Source organism: Trachurus trachurus, assembly GCF_905171665.1.
Source record: "Trachurus trachurus genome assembly, chromosome: 14".
NCBI lineage: Eukaryota > Metazoa > Chordata > Actinopteri > Carangiformes > Carangidae > Trachurus > Trachurus trachurus.
Window position 1 is genome coordinate 10,843,757 of NC_139903.1, and position 17,492 is coordinate 10,861,248.

The 17,492-nt window shown below is 43.3% G+C and overlaps 1 protein-coding gene across 3 annotated transcripts in view; it reads right to left on the bottom strand.

Moving 5' to 3' along the window:
- The window catches only part of abr (ABR activator of RhoGEF and GTPase), a 126,746-nt gene that overhangs the window by 2,568 nt on the left and 106,686 nt on the right, over nt 1-17,492 (bottom strand). For 2 of the 3 annotated variants that reach the window (XM_083986518.1, XM_083986520.1), the window contains 6 exons: nt 4,490-4,549; nt 3,975-4,084; nt 3,701-3,840; nt 2,532-2,666; nt 2,268-2,373; nt 1,305-1,458 (listed from right to left, as the gene is read on the bottom strand). In XM_083986518.1, the coding sequence (XP_083842644.1) occupies nt 1,305-1,458; nt 2,268-2,373; nt 2,532-2,666; nt 3,701-3,840; nt 3,975-4,084; nt 4,490-4,549 (705 nt within the window). Of the gene's footprint in view, nt 1-1,304; nt 1,459-2,267; nt 2,374-2,531; nt 2,667-3,700; nt 3,841-3,974; nt 4,085-4,489; nt 4,550-13,894; nt 14,449-17,492 lie in introns of those variants that run through there. The other variant, XM_083986519.1, reaches the window with a different exon arrangement.

Consider the following 17,492-nt stretch of genomic DNA (forward strand, 5'->3'; position numbering starts at 1 on the left):
AGAGGTCTTCATCCTCATTACTTTATTCTCCTAGAAATTAAGCATATGAGACAGAAATATCTTCTCATGCTGTTTTCTCTCTCTAAAAAAAAGTCAGAACATAAAGATTTAAAAACTAATTTTTCTCTTGCTGAATTTTAAATAATTCTGGATTTTGCGGCTGACAAATCTTTTTGGTTAATATTTAACTAGTTTTGGCTCATGAGTTTCTGCTTTGATGTTGGGGGTTGTGTATAATTCAGCACTTATACTGAAGTTTACTTTGCTCTCTGGTCAGACTGTGGTCACAGGTAGGTTTTCAGGTTAAACTCTTTGTACAGCTCCCATGAAGAATACTGATCTGAGCTCAGTGAGATCAATCATCTGGTGAAATAAGGTTAAAATACAAAAAATAGGGATGGGTAGAGCAGTAAACTCACTCTTCACTCACTTCTGAACATTTCAAAACATTGTTGCGTGTCTAGACAATCCTCTTTATGAAAATGGGTGAATCAGTCTAATGCTGCTTCTTGCTACGCTCCACAAATTTCCCTTAATCTCCCTTTTAATCAGTTATCAGATATAGGCATATGTCTGGGAAGTTTAATTTGATTCACCGTTTGTTTGATGGTGCTCACAGCTTAGCAGCAAAATCAGTTCCAGGTGCATGACTGAATTTATAATATGCACTCGACTGCTCAAAAAAGTACTTTGCAAGTCAGAGGACCTGAACTTTAACTGACGGATGGGTTTTCATTAGAATGAAGGTAAATACATCACTCTGAGATAATATGCAGAATATACAGGCGGAAACATCTCTCTTTGGTGTTTGACATTTTGTGTACTAGTGCAATAAACATTTAGAATTTAAATAAGCCGCAATACAAACACTACGCTTCACTGTAATGGACGGACGGGGTCTCCAGCATGTGCATGCTGCCCCATTTATGATGATTTACTCTGGATGTTGTTTATCCTACCAAGAAAACACACAGGAAACTCATCTCTCAGCAGAGATGAATTGATGGCCTGCAGCCTAAATACAGCTGGGAGAATAGACTTCAGTGACACGGGTCACTCGGCGGCGTGGGAGTAAAATTCATCTGGAAAACACGTGCAGCGAGCGAGGAGAAACGCATGTACGCACCAGGCTACCATTTATTGCAGGTTCTCACAGAAAGATGCTTACCCAGTTTCAAGCTATCGAGAAAACCGTTTGGTAAAAACAAAGCGGCCGAGGGCATCAGTGAGTAATCACAGGCACGTGGTTTTTACATGTGTAGATTCATATTCAACTGTCAAAAATGTAAAATGTGCGTAGGTACCTGTGCCATGACGTCATGTGACCAGATGTCCGAGGCGGAAGTGATGTGCTGTCCCTTTGCGATCTCTGTTTCTGAGGGCCTGAGCAGAGTGGGGCCAAACACGGTGGCCAGGTTGTGGAGGGACATCTTGTTGATGGGCTCCTTCTCAGCCACCCTGCAGCCACAAACAGGGAGGAAGGCGTTAATACACACGGTGCTCCGTGGATTTTTGTTTTGAGGTTAAAGGTTAGAAAAGTTTGGGCAAAAATATATTCACTTTCCAAATTACACTAAAAGATTTGGGTACTCTTTGTCTGACAGGTGGAAAAACGGAGTAGATGTCTGTAGATATCTGAGGGATAGTTTTTGAGAGTGGTTTTTGAGGGTGTGTATCGTTTGCAGAGATGGACAGAGAACTCGACCCCAGTACTTGAGTAAGAGTACAAATACTACTGGTCAAAATTTACTCAGTTTTAAGTAAAAATAGCTCAGTCGACATGTTACTTGAGTAGGAGTAAAAAAGTACTTGCTTTTAAAGGTACGTAAGTATCCCAAAGTACGGTACATGCTTTTAAATTTACTTTAAGTAAAAGTAAGAGTAAATTTCTTATTTTTCACATTAATGAATTACTATAATTTTTTCTAAATTAATTTAAGGGCCTTTTAACTCTTGTTTCTGAGAATTAACTCTTTGAAACCACCTGCACTGATGTGCTGCTTTTAGGGGTTAGGGTTTCCTTTTTTGACAAACACAGCTTGTGTTCAATAGTATTTTAGAAGAAAAAAAAAAGCAGACCTGAAAGTAACGAGTACTTTTCAACCTTCCTAGAAATTAACTCAAGTAAAAGTAAAAATATTTGTCTTGGAAATGTATTCAAGTAAGAGTAATAAGTACCAAAGAAATCTAATATTCAAGTAAAGTACAAATCCTCTGGATTACTCAAGTACTCAAGTAAATTTACTCCGTTCCTGTCCACCACTGACCGTTTGAGGTGCTCCAGCAGAGTAAGGAAGGTCATGAGGTTGGGGTCCGGCAGGGAGCGTAGGAGGTGCATCATGCAGTTCTCCTTGGCTGCTGGGTCAGAGAGCGCTGCGAGAGAGAGGAACAAGATGTCAGATCAAATTATGGTGAAACAGCTTTTTAAACTTTCGCCCTTATCTCTTTCAGCTGAGCAACGATAACTCCCCCCTCAAGTCTAAAAATGGCCCGCTGATGACAAACAAAACTTCCTGCACAAAAGGTCGCACCTATGCCCTCCATGAAGGCGGGGTAGAGGCGGTCGGTGAGCAGAGGCTCCGGCAGCTCCCTGAAGTACAGCTTCAGTGTCCCTGCGATGGCGTTAATGTCCATGTCGCTCAGCATCACCAGGATGTCTTTGGTATCTACGGGTCGGACACAAACAAAGACCGATTAGAAAGTGAACACGCTGCACTGTTACAGACACAATAACACAGCTGCTCTCTCTCCGTCTCCAGGAGTGACGCAACCTCTAGACAACCACACACATCCACACACAGACAAGACGCTGAATATCACACACGGAAATGAAAAGTGATACTCGGCTCCGCTCAGTCAGATCTGGATGACGTAAAAAGCAGCCGTGACCGAATGAGACGCTTATGAACAACACTAAACAGCTGCTGCTCCTCCTCATCTGTCCTGGATGCTGACAGCCAATTCCCACAAATCTAAACCACATCACACATGATACGTGCTGAGAGGCAACACATCCTTATTTTGATTACATAAAGGTTCAGAATGGTTATTTTTGTTTTTTGATTTGATTGAATTAAGTTTTCTTCCTTTTGTCATACGTCCTTCATACTAACCCTAGCCCTACTCTGTGAAACTAATATGTAGTTAATAAAGAAAGTACCTAACCTAACCATTTTGCACCTTTTCTAATTCAGTGACAGTCACACAATAGAATGCATCTTTATTTATCCCAGAGGGCAATTCAGTTTTGCAGCTAACATTATTACATACATTATTTTTTCGTTCAACACATTCATTAATTAGTTAAAAGTCAAGTTAAAAGTCAAGCCCCAGAACAGAAACAGCATACGTGATCATATTATACTAAAAATTAATAAATAATTAATTAGTTTAATTAAGGGAGCAGTCGTCAAGAAAAACATGAAAGCATAGATAAAAAAAAACTCATTCAGAAAGGTGGTTCAAATGGTTGCTGGCAGGTTTAAAAACCTAATGGCACAAGGGATAAAAGACTTGGAAAGGCGGTTTGTTTTGCTAAGAGAGACCTGAAAATATGTTGTGAATATTGTGTATCACAGAGCGCCCTGCTTTGTAAATCCCATCCTCAAAATATACTAAATAGCACTTTGATCCTTATTCAGGATGATGGGAGGCCGGCAGTGTCGCCCAGAAACCAGTGGGCGAGAGCCGCGAGACTTACTGGTGTCAAACGCTGCTTTGAGGGCCTGGATATCAGTGGCCACCCCTGAGATCCTGTAGATTCCTACTTCGTCAATCCCCCTCTTCTCCACTTCCTCAATGCACTGACGGACAATGTAAGGCACCTTGGAGCGTTCACGCCTGTGGACACAAACAGCAGTTACACCCACGTTACTTCTCTGATGGTGTAGGGAAAATGAAACAGACTGTGTATAGCTCACATATCATGTAATGGGTTTGTATAAAGTAAAGTTTTACTCCGGGAAGATACTTACTTTGTCACCACGTTGATTTTGACTCCAAACACCCCACTCTGTTTTTTGGACGGCGTTCTCTTCAAGCTGAGGTCCCGACTCGTGAACTTCATGGAGAACTCCACTTTGATCTGATGGTGAACAAACCGCAGTTGAAATAAACTCCATCGCTCTGAGCAGCCAGGATCCTCACAAACCATCTCTGTTTGCTTAGTGATTGGGAAGTTTTGACAGTGAAATCGTAACACTGAGCTACTGATACAATTACAACACCCAACACCTTCAGAGTAATCATTACAGAGCCAAATTGATCTTTTCTCTGGATCGAGGCTGAATTCTTGTAGTCTCAGGGACTAAACACTTTAACTCAATCCTACTCTGACTTCCTGCAGGCTTGTAAGGGGATACCGTTTTGTTATGATACACAGACTGTTGAATAAAAACACTCGGAATGAAAAAGATGGCCAACCCAACGCAGCCTTTGCCAAACATAACACATCTCATTACGGTAACTATTTACAAAACGTGTGTCTCACCCCATTCATCTCAATGACGTCCATGTGCCAGTTCTTTGACTGCACCGTCGTGGGATCCAGCTGAAAGACACAACAGAGACATTGGATGATGAGATTTTTGTCTTTATTAAATAAGGAGAAATGACTAAATTCATGTAGAGATTTCTGATAGCATTAGGCACAATGGAAGAGTCACATCCTGGCATCATGTCACAAGGGGGGACGACCAAGTAAGAGTCACTACCTGAAACAACAGTTTGCCAAAGTGCGGTTCAGAGTGAAGCCACTGAAACCCAAACAAAACTCTTTTCCCACATGAATCATGGGGAATATTTTTACCACAGAAAGAGGCGGGCCTTTCCCCTCTCATTGTCGATTCCCAGACAGGCTTGTTGATATTTACATACTGTGCAGTGGAAAATGTAGTAATGGAAAATCATATTCCTTAGTGGTGTTAAACTCCAAACAAGAGGGAGTAGCAGAGGTGTGTGAGAGATGATTAAAGCTTCACCCCTTCACTTTACATTTGATAAGAACCTCACTGAGTTATCAAAAAGCTAATCTAATGCCGTCGAGCACTACTGTAAACACAAAGAAAATGATCCAATCATTTTATGTGTTAGAATAACAACTGATTTGATTTTATCCAGAACCAGATTGGCACAACTTATTATCCACAGTATTATTGAGCAACAGTTTCTTCGAAGCGCTGACGAGCTACAGTACTTATCAAAGAAACCCCCCACTCTCACTGGTGGAGATGAAAAGCTGCTGTTCCCGCCCGGTCTCGAACCGGGGACCTTTCGCGTGTTAGGCGAACGTGATAACCACTACACTACGGGAACTGGCTGCCCATGACCCCCCCCCCCTCACTGTCCATGCGTTGCACAACCGACATACTGAGAAAAGCTGCAGCTGATTACGTTTGAGGGTGACCGAAGGCACTTGTGATTTATCTTCACTGAGTCCAGAGTTCACCTTTCAGCTGCTCCATGTCTCTAACCCAGATCACATTCAAAGTGTCTCGTGTCAGTTGCTGCTGCTTTACCACAACGCACTCACCGCATCTACTTGGGGAAAGAATGATGCCACTTAATGTTTCCCACATATGCTCCCTGCTGTGTATTGGGGGTCCAACAATGGCTCCAAATTGGCCCAGACACTTGGCCTACTTTACCACACACATACTCAAAGTCTGGATCGGACGTGTCCCATGATGCCCTCTCAGACGATGATGGATGGCAAGCTTGTTGTTTCTTTAAGTCTCCTGGAGTCTGCGCCTGCTGTGTGAGGCCACAGCAGCTAATGCCTTTTTTATAGGCTGCTTGAGCATCCGCACTACACTGGTTATGTCATTACAACCCCACGTGGCCATGTGCTCACCTTAGAGGAAAATAATAAGTGTTGGATGAGCGCAAGGGCAGCACACTTCTCCTATTGTCAGCATTAGACTGAAACCATTAAAAAGTTCTCAGTGAGTGTATTTCATTACCTCGTAAAAAGCCCATTTGGCATCGGTTTCACGCATTCCTATTATCGTTAAATCCTGTTTTCCCAGCAGGGTTTCGGTTTGAGATGAGAGACAGGTAATCACCGCAATTGGGTCTTTACACAGCTACTGCCAAGAAGAGTGGGCGAAAATCCAGGACTTTCTGACGGCGCGTCGAAGCAGACTCACCGAGGGGAAAAAAATTAAACCTTCCTCCCACCTATTTCCTCTCTATTACCCCCTCCTAATTTCTGAAGAACCTGATTAAAAATGAATGTACTCAAATAGGGTTGTAAAAACAAAAAGGGATTCTTTACAGGCAGTGCTTACACTCCCTGACCCGTCTCGAAACTGTATCCTCAACTGGGCTCTTTTCTTTTCTTTTCTTTTCTTTTTTTTATTAAAAAATACTTAAAGTGGAACTTGGCTCATTCCCCCTCCCGTTTCTTTCCTGGGAAATGAGTTGGTTTAAACTAAAGGGTTGACTGCAAACAGCTTGGCTAAAGAGGCCTGCACGAGGCAAACTCAGGCCGACTTACTCTAAACAAAGTTATTACTGTACGCTCCGAATTCAGAACAAAATGTCAGGAAAAAGGCTGCGAGGCAAGAAACTGCTTTCTTGGAGATGAACTGTGACTTAGTGGGGGATGTGTCGAGCCGGCTGGTTTAAACAAAGCTGAAGGAGGATTACAGGTTTTATCCTGAGTGACGTCTCAGGAGGGGAAGCAGCACGTAGAGGGCAGCAGGTGACAGGACGACTGGAGATGCAAAGGTGGATGATTTTAACACAGCCTAGAGGCTAAAATAAAGACATAAAACTGGTTACAATCAACTAAATCAGACTGTGGTGGACATGTGGACGTGGGAACTGATGGTGTATTTAAAGCAAATGAGATACACGTGCACATTCACTGTATGTTCAGAATGAATAAGTCTAATAATCCTTATTGCAGCTTCGCTTCAGTCCCCTTTCATCTTCAGAGAGATGAAAACTACAATGACCAACTTCCATTCACAGAACTGCTGGAGGGGGATTTCAAACACATGGGCATCTACGGTATGCATGCACGCTCATGCACATGTCTGGGAAAAAGATAAAAGTCAGAAACTATCTGGTGTTTTTTTTTTCTTTAAAGAGACATCCTCGAGCTAATATGGTTCCGCTTAGTATCGCATCAGTGCGGCGTCAAAGCGCTCTTTGTAGGACCGTGAAAATATCAAGGATGTATGATTGAAGAGAGGCCAGAGCAGACAGAAAACAGAAAACTTCAAATCTACTGGACTGTAGCGTTGCATTCCAGTTTCAGTCTTTCCCTTATTTAGAAAACAATACATACGTATGTGTGTTTTGAGTACAGAGCAATCCAACCAGTACGAGATTGTTGTACAGGAACTCATTGTTGTGTGAGAGTGCACCAGAGTTTGAGGCTCAGCTGGTTACTATGCTGCCCATTTACTGTATGGCGTGACTAAACCAGACCCCTGTATACCATCACACACACAAATACAGTATACTGCGGTATCATTGTTCTTTTATGTGTTTGAGCATTTGAAGTAAATGCAATAGGAGACATGTGGCTGCCACTTGTAGGCCCTGCAGTAATGGGATGTTTCATCTCAGTATCTTTTGCTGCTTCTCTGTCAGTCATGCACAGAGCTGGCAGAAATATCACGACCAAGTGCCTTCACTTCAAAAGAAGAAGCAGACAGCCGTGAGCCAGGATGCACATACAGCCTGTACTCTGCCCCCATTTATCTACGGGGACAGAACAAAGCAGATAAGATGTGTCGCGGTGTTTCGCTCACCACACACTCTTTAGTCTCCTCTTTGCACAAAAGTAGTGCACAAGGGACCTGATAAAGAAGTTGGTGCAATAATGAATGATGAAGTGATATGAAGTGATGTGGCCTTTTTTGGCAAAAACAAACTTGTCTGAAAATGATAATAGACTGAGTGCTTTGACTGCTGTTTAGTGCTAGGATTGTGCTTGTAATAATGTGGTAAATAAAAGAGGTTGAAGACTTTGAAATGAGTTTAAACAGGCTTTAAAGCATTACCGCTTCTGATGAGATTAATAAATGGGTCACTGTTAGAGCCACCGGTGACCGGTTTAACATTTATTTTAATTGCTACGTGAAATGACTGTTCTTTGCAGGGTTCATGGTCTGACCTGTCATGATTAAAAAATGAAAAAAAAGTGCTGTTCCCGCCCGGTCTCGAACCGGGGACCTTTCGCGTGTTAGGCGAACGTGATAACCACTACACTACGGGAACTGGCTGCCACCTCCTCCCTCCCGCCACCCACAGATAATCCTGCTCTCCTTCACCGGCGTGTAACACGAGAGTCACACTTCTGCAGCCGTTAGGAGAGTGACAGCGACAACAGACTGACACAGAGAGGACAGTCAGAGGTCTGCAGCCCTCTGGTGCTGTTTACGTTTCCTACACTTTTCAACGCACTGGGGGGCCGTGCATCACCACAGCAGGAGTGAAACACGCGCAGGTTCTTGATTCGTCAGAAGAAAAGGGCACATGTTTTTGCCAAGTGACCGTGCAAAAATCAGGCACAGGCGCTGATGCAGTTAACACATTTAGCCCAAGTCAGTCTATGGCATGACCATCCCTCAGGAAACAACATCCAAATAATGCAGTGCAGACCTGCAGTAGTCTACAAGTGTTTTTACAAATCACTGTCAAAAGGATTGGATTTGATTAAAATATAAAAATCAGATGAAAGGGAAAACCATGAACCCTAATATTCTCACATTTAATATCATACTGTACTGTATGTGACCCAGATTTAATTCATTTTTATTAGTTTTCTATTAAAAGTGGAGATATTTCTATCCTGCTGGTTTATGTAGATCTAAGACAAAGTGAGTCTAGGTGTGAATATGTTAAAACAGCAGTAAGACATGGTACCGAGCAGTAGCTGAAATGATGTGTAAAGGTTTTAATAATAAAATCCCAATACACTTAATTAGCCCATTTTTGCTGTGCTGGAGAATTAATGCATGCTGGTGACAATATTCAAAACACCACTTCTTCTGATATGCTAAATTAATGAATTTCTGTCTAATTTGTCCTTTGTGTTTCATCGCAGCTTTCCCATTGCTGCTCTCTGGCTGATTAAATATTCATTCAGCTGCAGGAAGCTTTTTATTAGAGCTTTAATTAGAACGTAGCTCAAACTGCACGGCTCCTTGGTTTTAGCGGGATTACAGGGATTGTTTGAGAAGTGATTGAGCCTTTTTTTTTCTCCCATTCTCGCAGCATATTTTTCCCCCTTTACAATACAAGCGCACTACTATTTTTAGCCCCGTGTACCACATAAGCATAATGTTTAAACGTGCACCAGTGAGAGCGTCTTTTTACTCAACAGCTGCTGATGTCATCGTGACCATGTGAGGTCGCTGACTCAGTTGCCATGTTGCCCGGTCCCCTAACTTCCTAGTTTGAGCCAATCGGTGAGAGTTTTCAGGCAGCAGAGGGCTGTGATTTGCAGAGTAGTCTTTCATCTCTGCAGGCGCAGCGCGATTCTCTTCTCGGGCCTGTAAACAGCAACACACATACTCATACTACACTTATGCAACATAACCCTGCCTGCAGCCCGGGTGAATAAGAGCGTTAGTGCAGAAGGAATGGAGAGTTATCCATCCTTCCATAGAGTGAAATGGCCCTTTAATGCTCGTTCAGTGGCACTTTGATTGTTTTTGTCTCCATTACAAATAATTTAAATGCCTTTCTCATCATGTCGTTACTGTTTTGGATGATATTCAGTGTGAATTTGTTCTGTAAAGACATGAAAGAGTAAAAAAAAAAGAACAAGAACAAACGCATTATTAACGTTTTTCTGCAAATAATAATAATAAAAAAGCATGAAACATGATTCCTGGAACAGGCTTCTCTGGATGTTACCACTCATCTCCCATTAAAAGCCCTCAGACCTCAGTGTAAAACCCACACAGATGCAAAAAACTGCTTTGTTCCATTATTTAACAGACTAATCACATTTCTGATTTAATGTAGAACAGCAGCGGCTAACCTCACATATGCTTTCAATAGACCGGGATCCAAGTCACATTTTTGTCATGTGATGAACCCTCATGTTTGTGTTGGACAGAACTGCAACTGTGATGTTTTTTTTTTTTTAGTTGTCAGCACTTGCAGGGACATGCCGTATAGCCGTGGTCTCACTCGTTTCCTCACTACTCGGTGCCATTTGTGATCTCTACCTCTAACAGCATGTACCATTTGTGAGCCATTAGATCATCTCCCTGTGTGTTTACTCAGAGGAGTCCACAAAAAAAAAGTTGCTGCAAAACAGAAAGTAGGCCTATGATGTGTGCGTTTTTTAAAGCAGGTGCCAGTGTGATGATCAGAGGACCGGCTGATGTAATATTCTCCAAGTTTGGGTTTTTCTGGTTAAGTTCTGGTTTATCTGCCTCTGTGAGCTTGACTTTGAAATAAACCAGCAAAACAAGTTAGAGCGGGACTGTCCCCGACTGTTCCAGACAAATCTCTCTGAGTCATCCTCTTTATGTACTACAGTCGTCGCCGGAGCCCAGACCACTGTTAAAGCATGTGTTGGACATACCAGAAGCCCACAGCTCCTAACTCTCCCCTCCTAATTACATGATTAATGTCTCGTTGTCACCCTACCGAGATTAAAGCCATCCTGCGTCGGGGGCCAGAAGCGAGGGGGGGGGGGGTCACTGTGGGTATCAACCTGAGACTGCTTTACTGACCTGCCTCGTGTCTCGTGGAGCTCATTAACCAATCGCGGCTTCTGCTCGCTGGGGGATGGATTGGGGCCAATAAAAGGCTATGCCCCGCGGTGGGGACAGACAGAGATTTATGTGGCCTATATAAAAGGCCATTAGGGGGACTGCCTGGCATTTTAGACACACAGGAAGAAGGGATGAAACTAATATCATCTGCACTAATCAACATACTACTCAAATGGAAGAGCATAATTTCATATGTGGGCTAAAATGCGGCGGGGGCGAGAGGTGGGATGAGCGCGGCAGAGGGCGGATGATAATGGGTGGATCTGATTCTCTTCCACGGCTAAGCTGGCACGACAGCTCCATTGTTCTCCCCTGCTAAACTGGCTGAAAGTCCACAAAGAAAAATAAAAACCCATAACCTGACCAGCAAACAGGGTCATCAGCCAAAAATAAATCCAAAAACGTGATGTTAAACACACTGTGCCAAAACCAGCTACAGCCCGTTAACAGCTTAATCATCATTTGTTCTTTTTGCCGGGGACACATTCGATACATTATGTCTCGTTCCAGGCCAATTACTGTTCCCAGCCAGACTCCTATCTCATCACACTGTCTTAATTAGCTGCTGCTCCGGGCTGAAGGAGTGAGGAGGACAATTCCCCCGTGTGCCTTCATACCCTCATGCATCCACATTCCTCTAAACACCCTGTGAATAACACGATTCATGGCACAGATGCGCATAAACAGAAAAAAGCAATATGCCCTCAAGTCCGCTCTTCCTGCTGCTTTCTGTAATTCTTTGAAAAACAACACTCAAAGTTGCTGTTATTCATTCATAGTGTGTTTTAGAAACTAAATTGAATTTTAAGACACATCTCTGAGTAAATTTGATCAATTTAAAAAACTAAATGAGGCTATAAAAGAGCTCACATATGTACACGGCTATATAAAATGAATGAATATTGCAGATAAAAGAAAAATAATAAAAAGCAAGCGATGCACAATGTTTTTTTTATGTGTATATGTGATGAAAGAACTATCCTGAAAAATTAAAACATTATACAAAACTTGTCAGACTTCAGTGTTTATTATTTTTAGATCCTTTTTGAAGATGCTGGTCCCCTGACATCATTTAACACTTATCGCCTCTCCAGCATCGAACAGCGTTCAGCGCCGTGAAGAGAGACGCAGCGATGTGGGGGTGGGAGGTAGTAGAAGAACTGATAGGATCTAAAGCCGTCTGAGCGCAGAAAAACTGAAAGTTTACTCATAAAAGCCGGCATTCAAAGGAGACATTCAGAATGAATGAATGAATGGATGAATGGGACTTCACAGAGAAGTTGTGTGACCGGGGATTTCTGAGCAGGGTGGGAGCCGAGAGGCAGGATCACATGCAACTAACTGCAATGCTGCCAAACTCGGAGAGCAATGAAACTCAGAAACGTCTCGTGTTGCATTCTTGGACATTAAGATGTGCGTCTCTGTGTACAGAGGGCAGGAATCAATCAATACAGCACCTGCGGGTCAATGCAGTAAAGTCTGGGCTTAGGATGTAATTTCCATTTGATCCTGCTCAGTATAAGCAGCGGTCAGCCTTCCTCCAGCCTGTTGAATAATGGAAAGCCAAGTCAACTCTCAATTTAGATTCTTTGTACAGGGCTGATTCATTACAGCTCAAAATGCTGGCGATGCACTAACAATGAAGATGAGGAGGAGGAGGAGGAGGACTGCTGAATAACCGTACAGTGAAATGGAAAAAGACAAATACACCTAGGGCTCATTTCTCCACGCAGCAGTTACAGTTTTAGCTGCGTGTGCAGAGCTATGCATAGAAGCAGCGCAGACTCACGTGCTTCCTCTCCGTCTTCCACATACAGAAAGCATCTGGAGGAAAAAAGGTACCACTTTACTGCTCCCACACATGAGTCACTATCCAGAACCTGCATTTAAACCAAACCTGTGTGTGCGTTCATGTTTGGCGATCTGATCCCTCACATAAAGGTCACTTATTCTAACCTAAAAGCTTTCACCTCATGACACTATTTGTCCTTTCTGAATGAACCTCAATCCTATAAACACAACAATGAATACTGTGTTTTTCCATCTAATTCTGGTCCAAAACTCAAGTGTATTAAGAAAAAAAAAAGAGATTCAAACCCAACAAAATGTCAGGAACTCATAAGTAACAAAACACTTTGGGGAAACTGCAGATAATAACACTGGAAGAGTTTATCCAAAGATTTACCTTTGGCAAAAAAAACAAAAACAAAAGACGGCGTGAACATGCCAGACACATGTTTCAGGAATGTGACAGTTAATCATTGGAAGAAAAAATAAATATTATGTGCTTGAAATGCCAAAGGAGCATTGGATCAGTTCAGCCAGGAGACAACAATACCTCAAAATGAACAGCAGAGGGAGCTGGTCTGATGCTGAAGCAAAACAACACAATTTTTTTTTTATTTGGAAACACGGTGTACTCATCATGAGTGGCCTTAAACGAAGACCAACAAAGGCTGGTGCTGCAGGAAGTGGCAGGAACGACGAGGGGGAGAGGGAGGGGAAAAGATCAGAGCAACAAACAAACAGTGAAGGTGATGGTGAAATGATTTTAAAATTGTATAGTCAAGTATTCATTGAACTTCTTTGTGTTATTTGTGAATAATTAACATAAAACATATCAGGTTGTGCTGCATCAATCCTAAAAATCCATCCATTTGAAGTATGGAACCAATATTATAAATATTAAATAATAAGATTAGTGATAAATATTTACAGTCTTTCAGGATAAAATGATTTGAGAGAGGAAGAAAAGCATGAATTAAAGTTTTTCTAGAAAACATTTTAGTGTGTATTGTGGTGGGTGTTACTGCAGGTCAGTTTATGTAGCAGTGGGTGATTGTTTCCACTGCAGTCAATAGGCCCATCAGATAAGAACAATAGTCAACTCTGCGCTGAAAGAAAGACACCGGGGGAGAGAGAGAGAGAGAGTGCACACACACACAGAGACACACATGGAGAGAGGGACACACTGAAAATAAAAGAGACACAGAGGAAACAGATGGAAGTGACAGAGTGATAAATAGCAAGAGAGCGCATGCAAAGGGGGAGAAGATAAAAGAGAGGAAACACAGCTTGTTGTATGTATGTATGTGACGTGTGTGTGTGTGTGTGTGTGTGTGTGTGTGCATATGTCAGCTAGAAACCTTTTGTCTGAGCAGCTTGCTGCGGACGCGGCCCCATAGCTTGGCCCCGGTGTTGGTGTGCCTCTTGAGCACAGGGGTCTGTGGCTGGCTGGACAGATTGTGCTGGTTCTGGTCCACGCAGCAGTGCTGCTCCAGGCGCTCGCACACCGAGTTCAAGTTTACATCCGACACCAGGATCTCCGTCATCCCAAAGCCTCTGATGTCCCCCTCCCACCAAAACACAGGTGGAACGAAGTGCAAGGGGAGGATTGGTTCCCCCTACGTAGTAAACCTCTACACAGATTATTACCGGACCAAGGTGCTGGAGAGAAGCAGCTCCGGGGTTTCACCAACAAAGAAAAAAGTCTCCCGCAAGCTGATGTTCACTTCAAAAGAGAGAGGAGTGATGAAAGGGAGAAGATGAAGAAGATGAAGAAGATGCTGCTGCTGCCATGGCTTCCTTGATGAGCCTGATAATAATTCCACGTTGGTGCTGCGTCTCTCTGTGAGCTCATTCCACAGTCAGCTGCCAACATCTCCTCGCTGTGTGTGCAATCTGACTTCCACAACGGCAAACACAGATACGGAGCGCGAGAGTGAGGCAAAGAGAGAGAGAGAGAGAGAGAGAGAGAGAGAGAGAGAGAGAGAGGGAGGGAGGGAGGGAGGGAGAGGAGGGGAGTGAATGAGCTCCCGTTGTCACCGAGCGGCCCTGCTTCTCCAGATGTTGATGGACACACCTCCAAAGAGAGGAGGGAGGGAGGGAGGGAGGGAGTAATAAACAGTCAATGAGAGAGGAGGAGAGCAGAGAGGAGGGAGAAGGAGAGAGAGAGAGAGAAAAAGGGGAAAGAAGGAGGGAGCGGAGCGATGGACTGCTCAACGCTGTGCTCTGTTTTCTTCAGTGATCTGACCCCTTGTCAACCTTTCCCAGAGCTGGTCAGCAAACTCAGGAAATGACTCCAAAGAGGAATGTGATAAGGAAGACGAGGCAGAGAAGAGAGGAAGGTGATGATTGATAAACAAGCCCAAAACATCCCCTCAGTAATAAAACTAAAGAGATTCATCTAAAAAAATGTGATAAAAGGAACAATTTTCCTTCTTTCAGCCTCCTCTTCCTCTTGCAGATGACTTCTCACCACGCTCTTACAGTTCCACCATTCCCCGTCCACTCACTGTGAACGTGTGTGTGTCTGTGCATTTTGATTTTTCCACTACAATGCTTTAACCCTTCTCTCACTTAGTGCGTCTGTTGACATTGGAAAGTCAAGTCAAGACCAAAGACGGCGACACGCACGCACAATCGCTCGATGGCTGGCGCATCCTGGGAGACACGCAGCTAGGCGAATCACCACCACACTCATTCAGCAGGGCAGCAGGAGCCGGCTGCTCTTAAGAGGCGTATTCCTCTGTATAATGGATCGATTGGGGCAGAGGGGGGGGAGTCAGTGTATGCCTGTCAAACTCCATCTCCATCCAGCGTGTCCCCATCCCATTTAAATTAGAGTGAGGGGGAAATATTCTGCTGGGGAAAGGTTACAGGCACGAGGCTGCATTTTAAAAAAACCCCTCTCCCCAGTTGGACAGACTGTCTGCTGGGCTGAACGGTGGATATGATTCAGAGCTGGTGTGTGTGCGCTGCATGGCAGATAGTGTGATGCCTGCTGATTGCACAGTGATTCATATATGGGTTCAGATAAGACGTGGAGCACGTTACACAATTTCCTTCATCTGGAGAAATGGTGGGACACAGCTGTGTTTACTAGGACGGCAAGTGAGAGGCATAAATATGTTGTCTACAATACACAGCTCCTCTAAAAAAAAAAAAAAAATCTCTCTCTCCACTATGAAAATTAAACAGTTTAATCCCAGAGGAAACATTTTCAATTCATCCTGTACACACTGATGGAACAAAAAGATCTAAAAAAAAAAAAAAAAAAAAAAAAGTCACACTAAACAGAGAAATTGAGTCCATGTGAGCCCCCGAACGCACTTTAACAAAGTCGTCACGTCGTCTCAGATAGCGGCAGACGGCGTTATTTTTTTAAATTTTTTTATTTAGCCTTTATTTAACCAGGTAAAAGACCCGTTGAGATCAAGATCTCATTTTCAAGGGTGACCTGGCCAAGAGGGCAGCAGCACACGTCGTCAACATTATAAAATACAAAATACATTACAATATTACATTATAATAAATAGGGCCATGTTACAATAGAGGTTAAAACAAAAGTGCAAGGAGCAAGGGGGTCATGGTGACAAGGTTAGTCAGCAAAGGCACCGCTCAGTTGATTTTTGTTGTCGGACCTTTAAGAAGTGACGAAATACATTAAGAGATACAAGTTCAGACAATTTCAGTTCAGCCACGCCACACAAACACACGGGTTGGTGTGTGAGGCTGTGGTGAAGGAAACAGATAGATGGGGTGAGGAGGGCAGGCCTGTATGTCTGACACTCTGACCGACGGCGGAGGAGGAAGACGAGGAGGAGGACGAGGAGGAGGAGGAGGAGGACGGGGGAGGTGCGGTGGGCTGATTTAGAGGAGACCTCAGCCAACCTTCACCACAAAGTATTTTTAACTCCCAGTGTTTTCAGCTATGAGATATACAGACTCCATGCGTCACATCTCGGAAAGAATGTCTGGGAAAACCATGTTTTGAAAATGGGGGGTGCGGGTGAGAGGGTGGGGGGGGTAAAAACCCACGGGGAGACAGAGGATATTTTTGGGTAAGATGAGAGAGGAGAGCAAGACAGAAATAGACGAGTAATGTTTTAACTGCGTGTGCATGTTCAGCTACATATGTTTCAGTCGCTGTTGTTGTAATTGAGTTCTGCTGCCACAGCATCCATCACACACAGAGACAGAGAGACATAGAGGCAGAAGAATGAGAAGTCGTAAATCATTGTGATTTTCCTTAATGATCGCCAAGTGTTTATTTCAGTCCTGAGTTGAGAGGATGAACTTTATGTGGATGAACTGATCCAACGTTTTCTCTCTGATACTAAAACACGGAGAGGACTGGGTCTGTGTCTCTAACTGTGACTTGACCGAACACCCACCCATCTCATCAGCTTGTAGAGTTTATACAGCCCATCCTAGCTGACATAAGGTGAGGGTGGGTGGGTTGCACCTTGGATGAATCATCAGTCCATCACACAGTCGACATAAAGAGACAAACAACCTCACACACTCACACCTATGGTCGCCGCTGATTAACCTAAGCTGCAATGTCCCTGTAGGGAAATTGTTTTTTGGCTTAATCCCAAGGCATTTCAATGACACCAACGGCTGCTTTCTGGGGATCAATAATTCTGCAACCAAAAACTGACCAAAACTGATGCAGATTAATTTTGATTATTGATTTATTGCTAATCAGCTGACACTTGCGAGAGACACTGTTTATAAAGCTGTGGATCTTTAAGTGAAAGTATTGAGAAAAAAGATCATAACATGTTGATTTCTATGTAACTCAAGAGTAGAAATGTAAATAATGCAATGATAAAATAATGTGTCAGCTCAACACATTCAACCTTTATTGGCCTGGTGATGCTGATGGTGGCTATAGTCTGTATAGGTAGTCTTAGTGAGATGGTGGTGAGTATTGCAGCCTTGTGTGCTTCTGGTTTA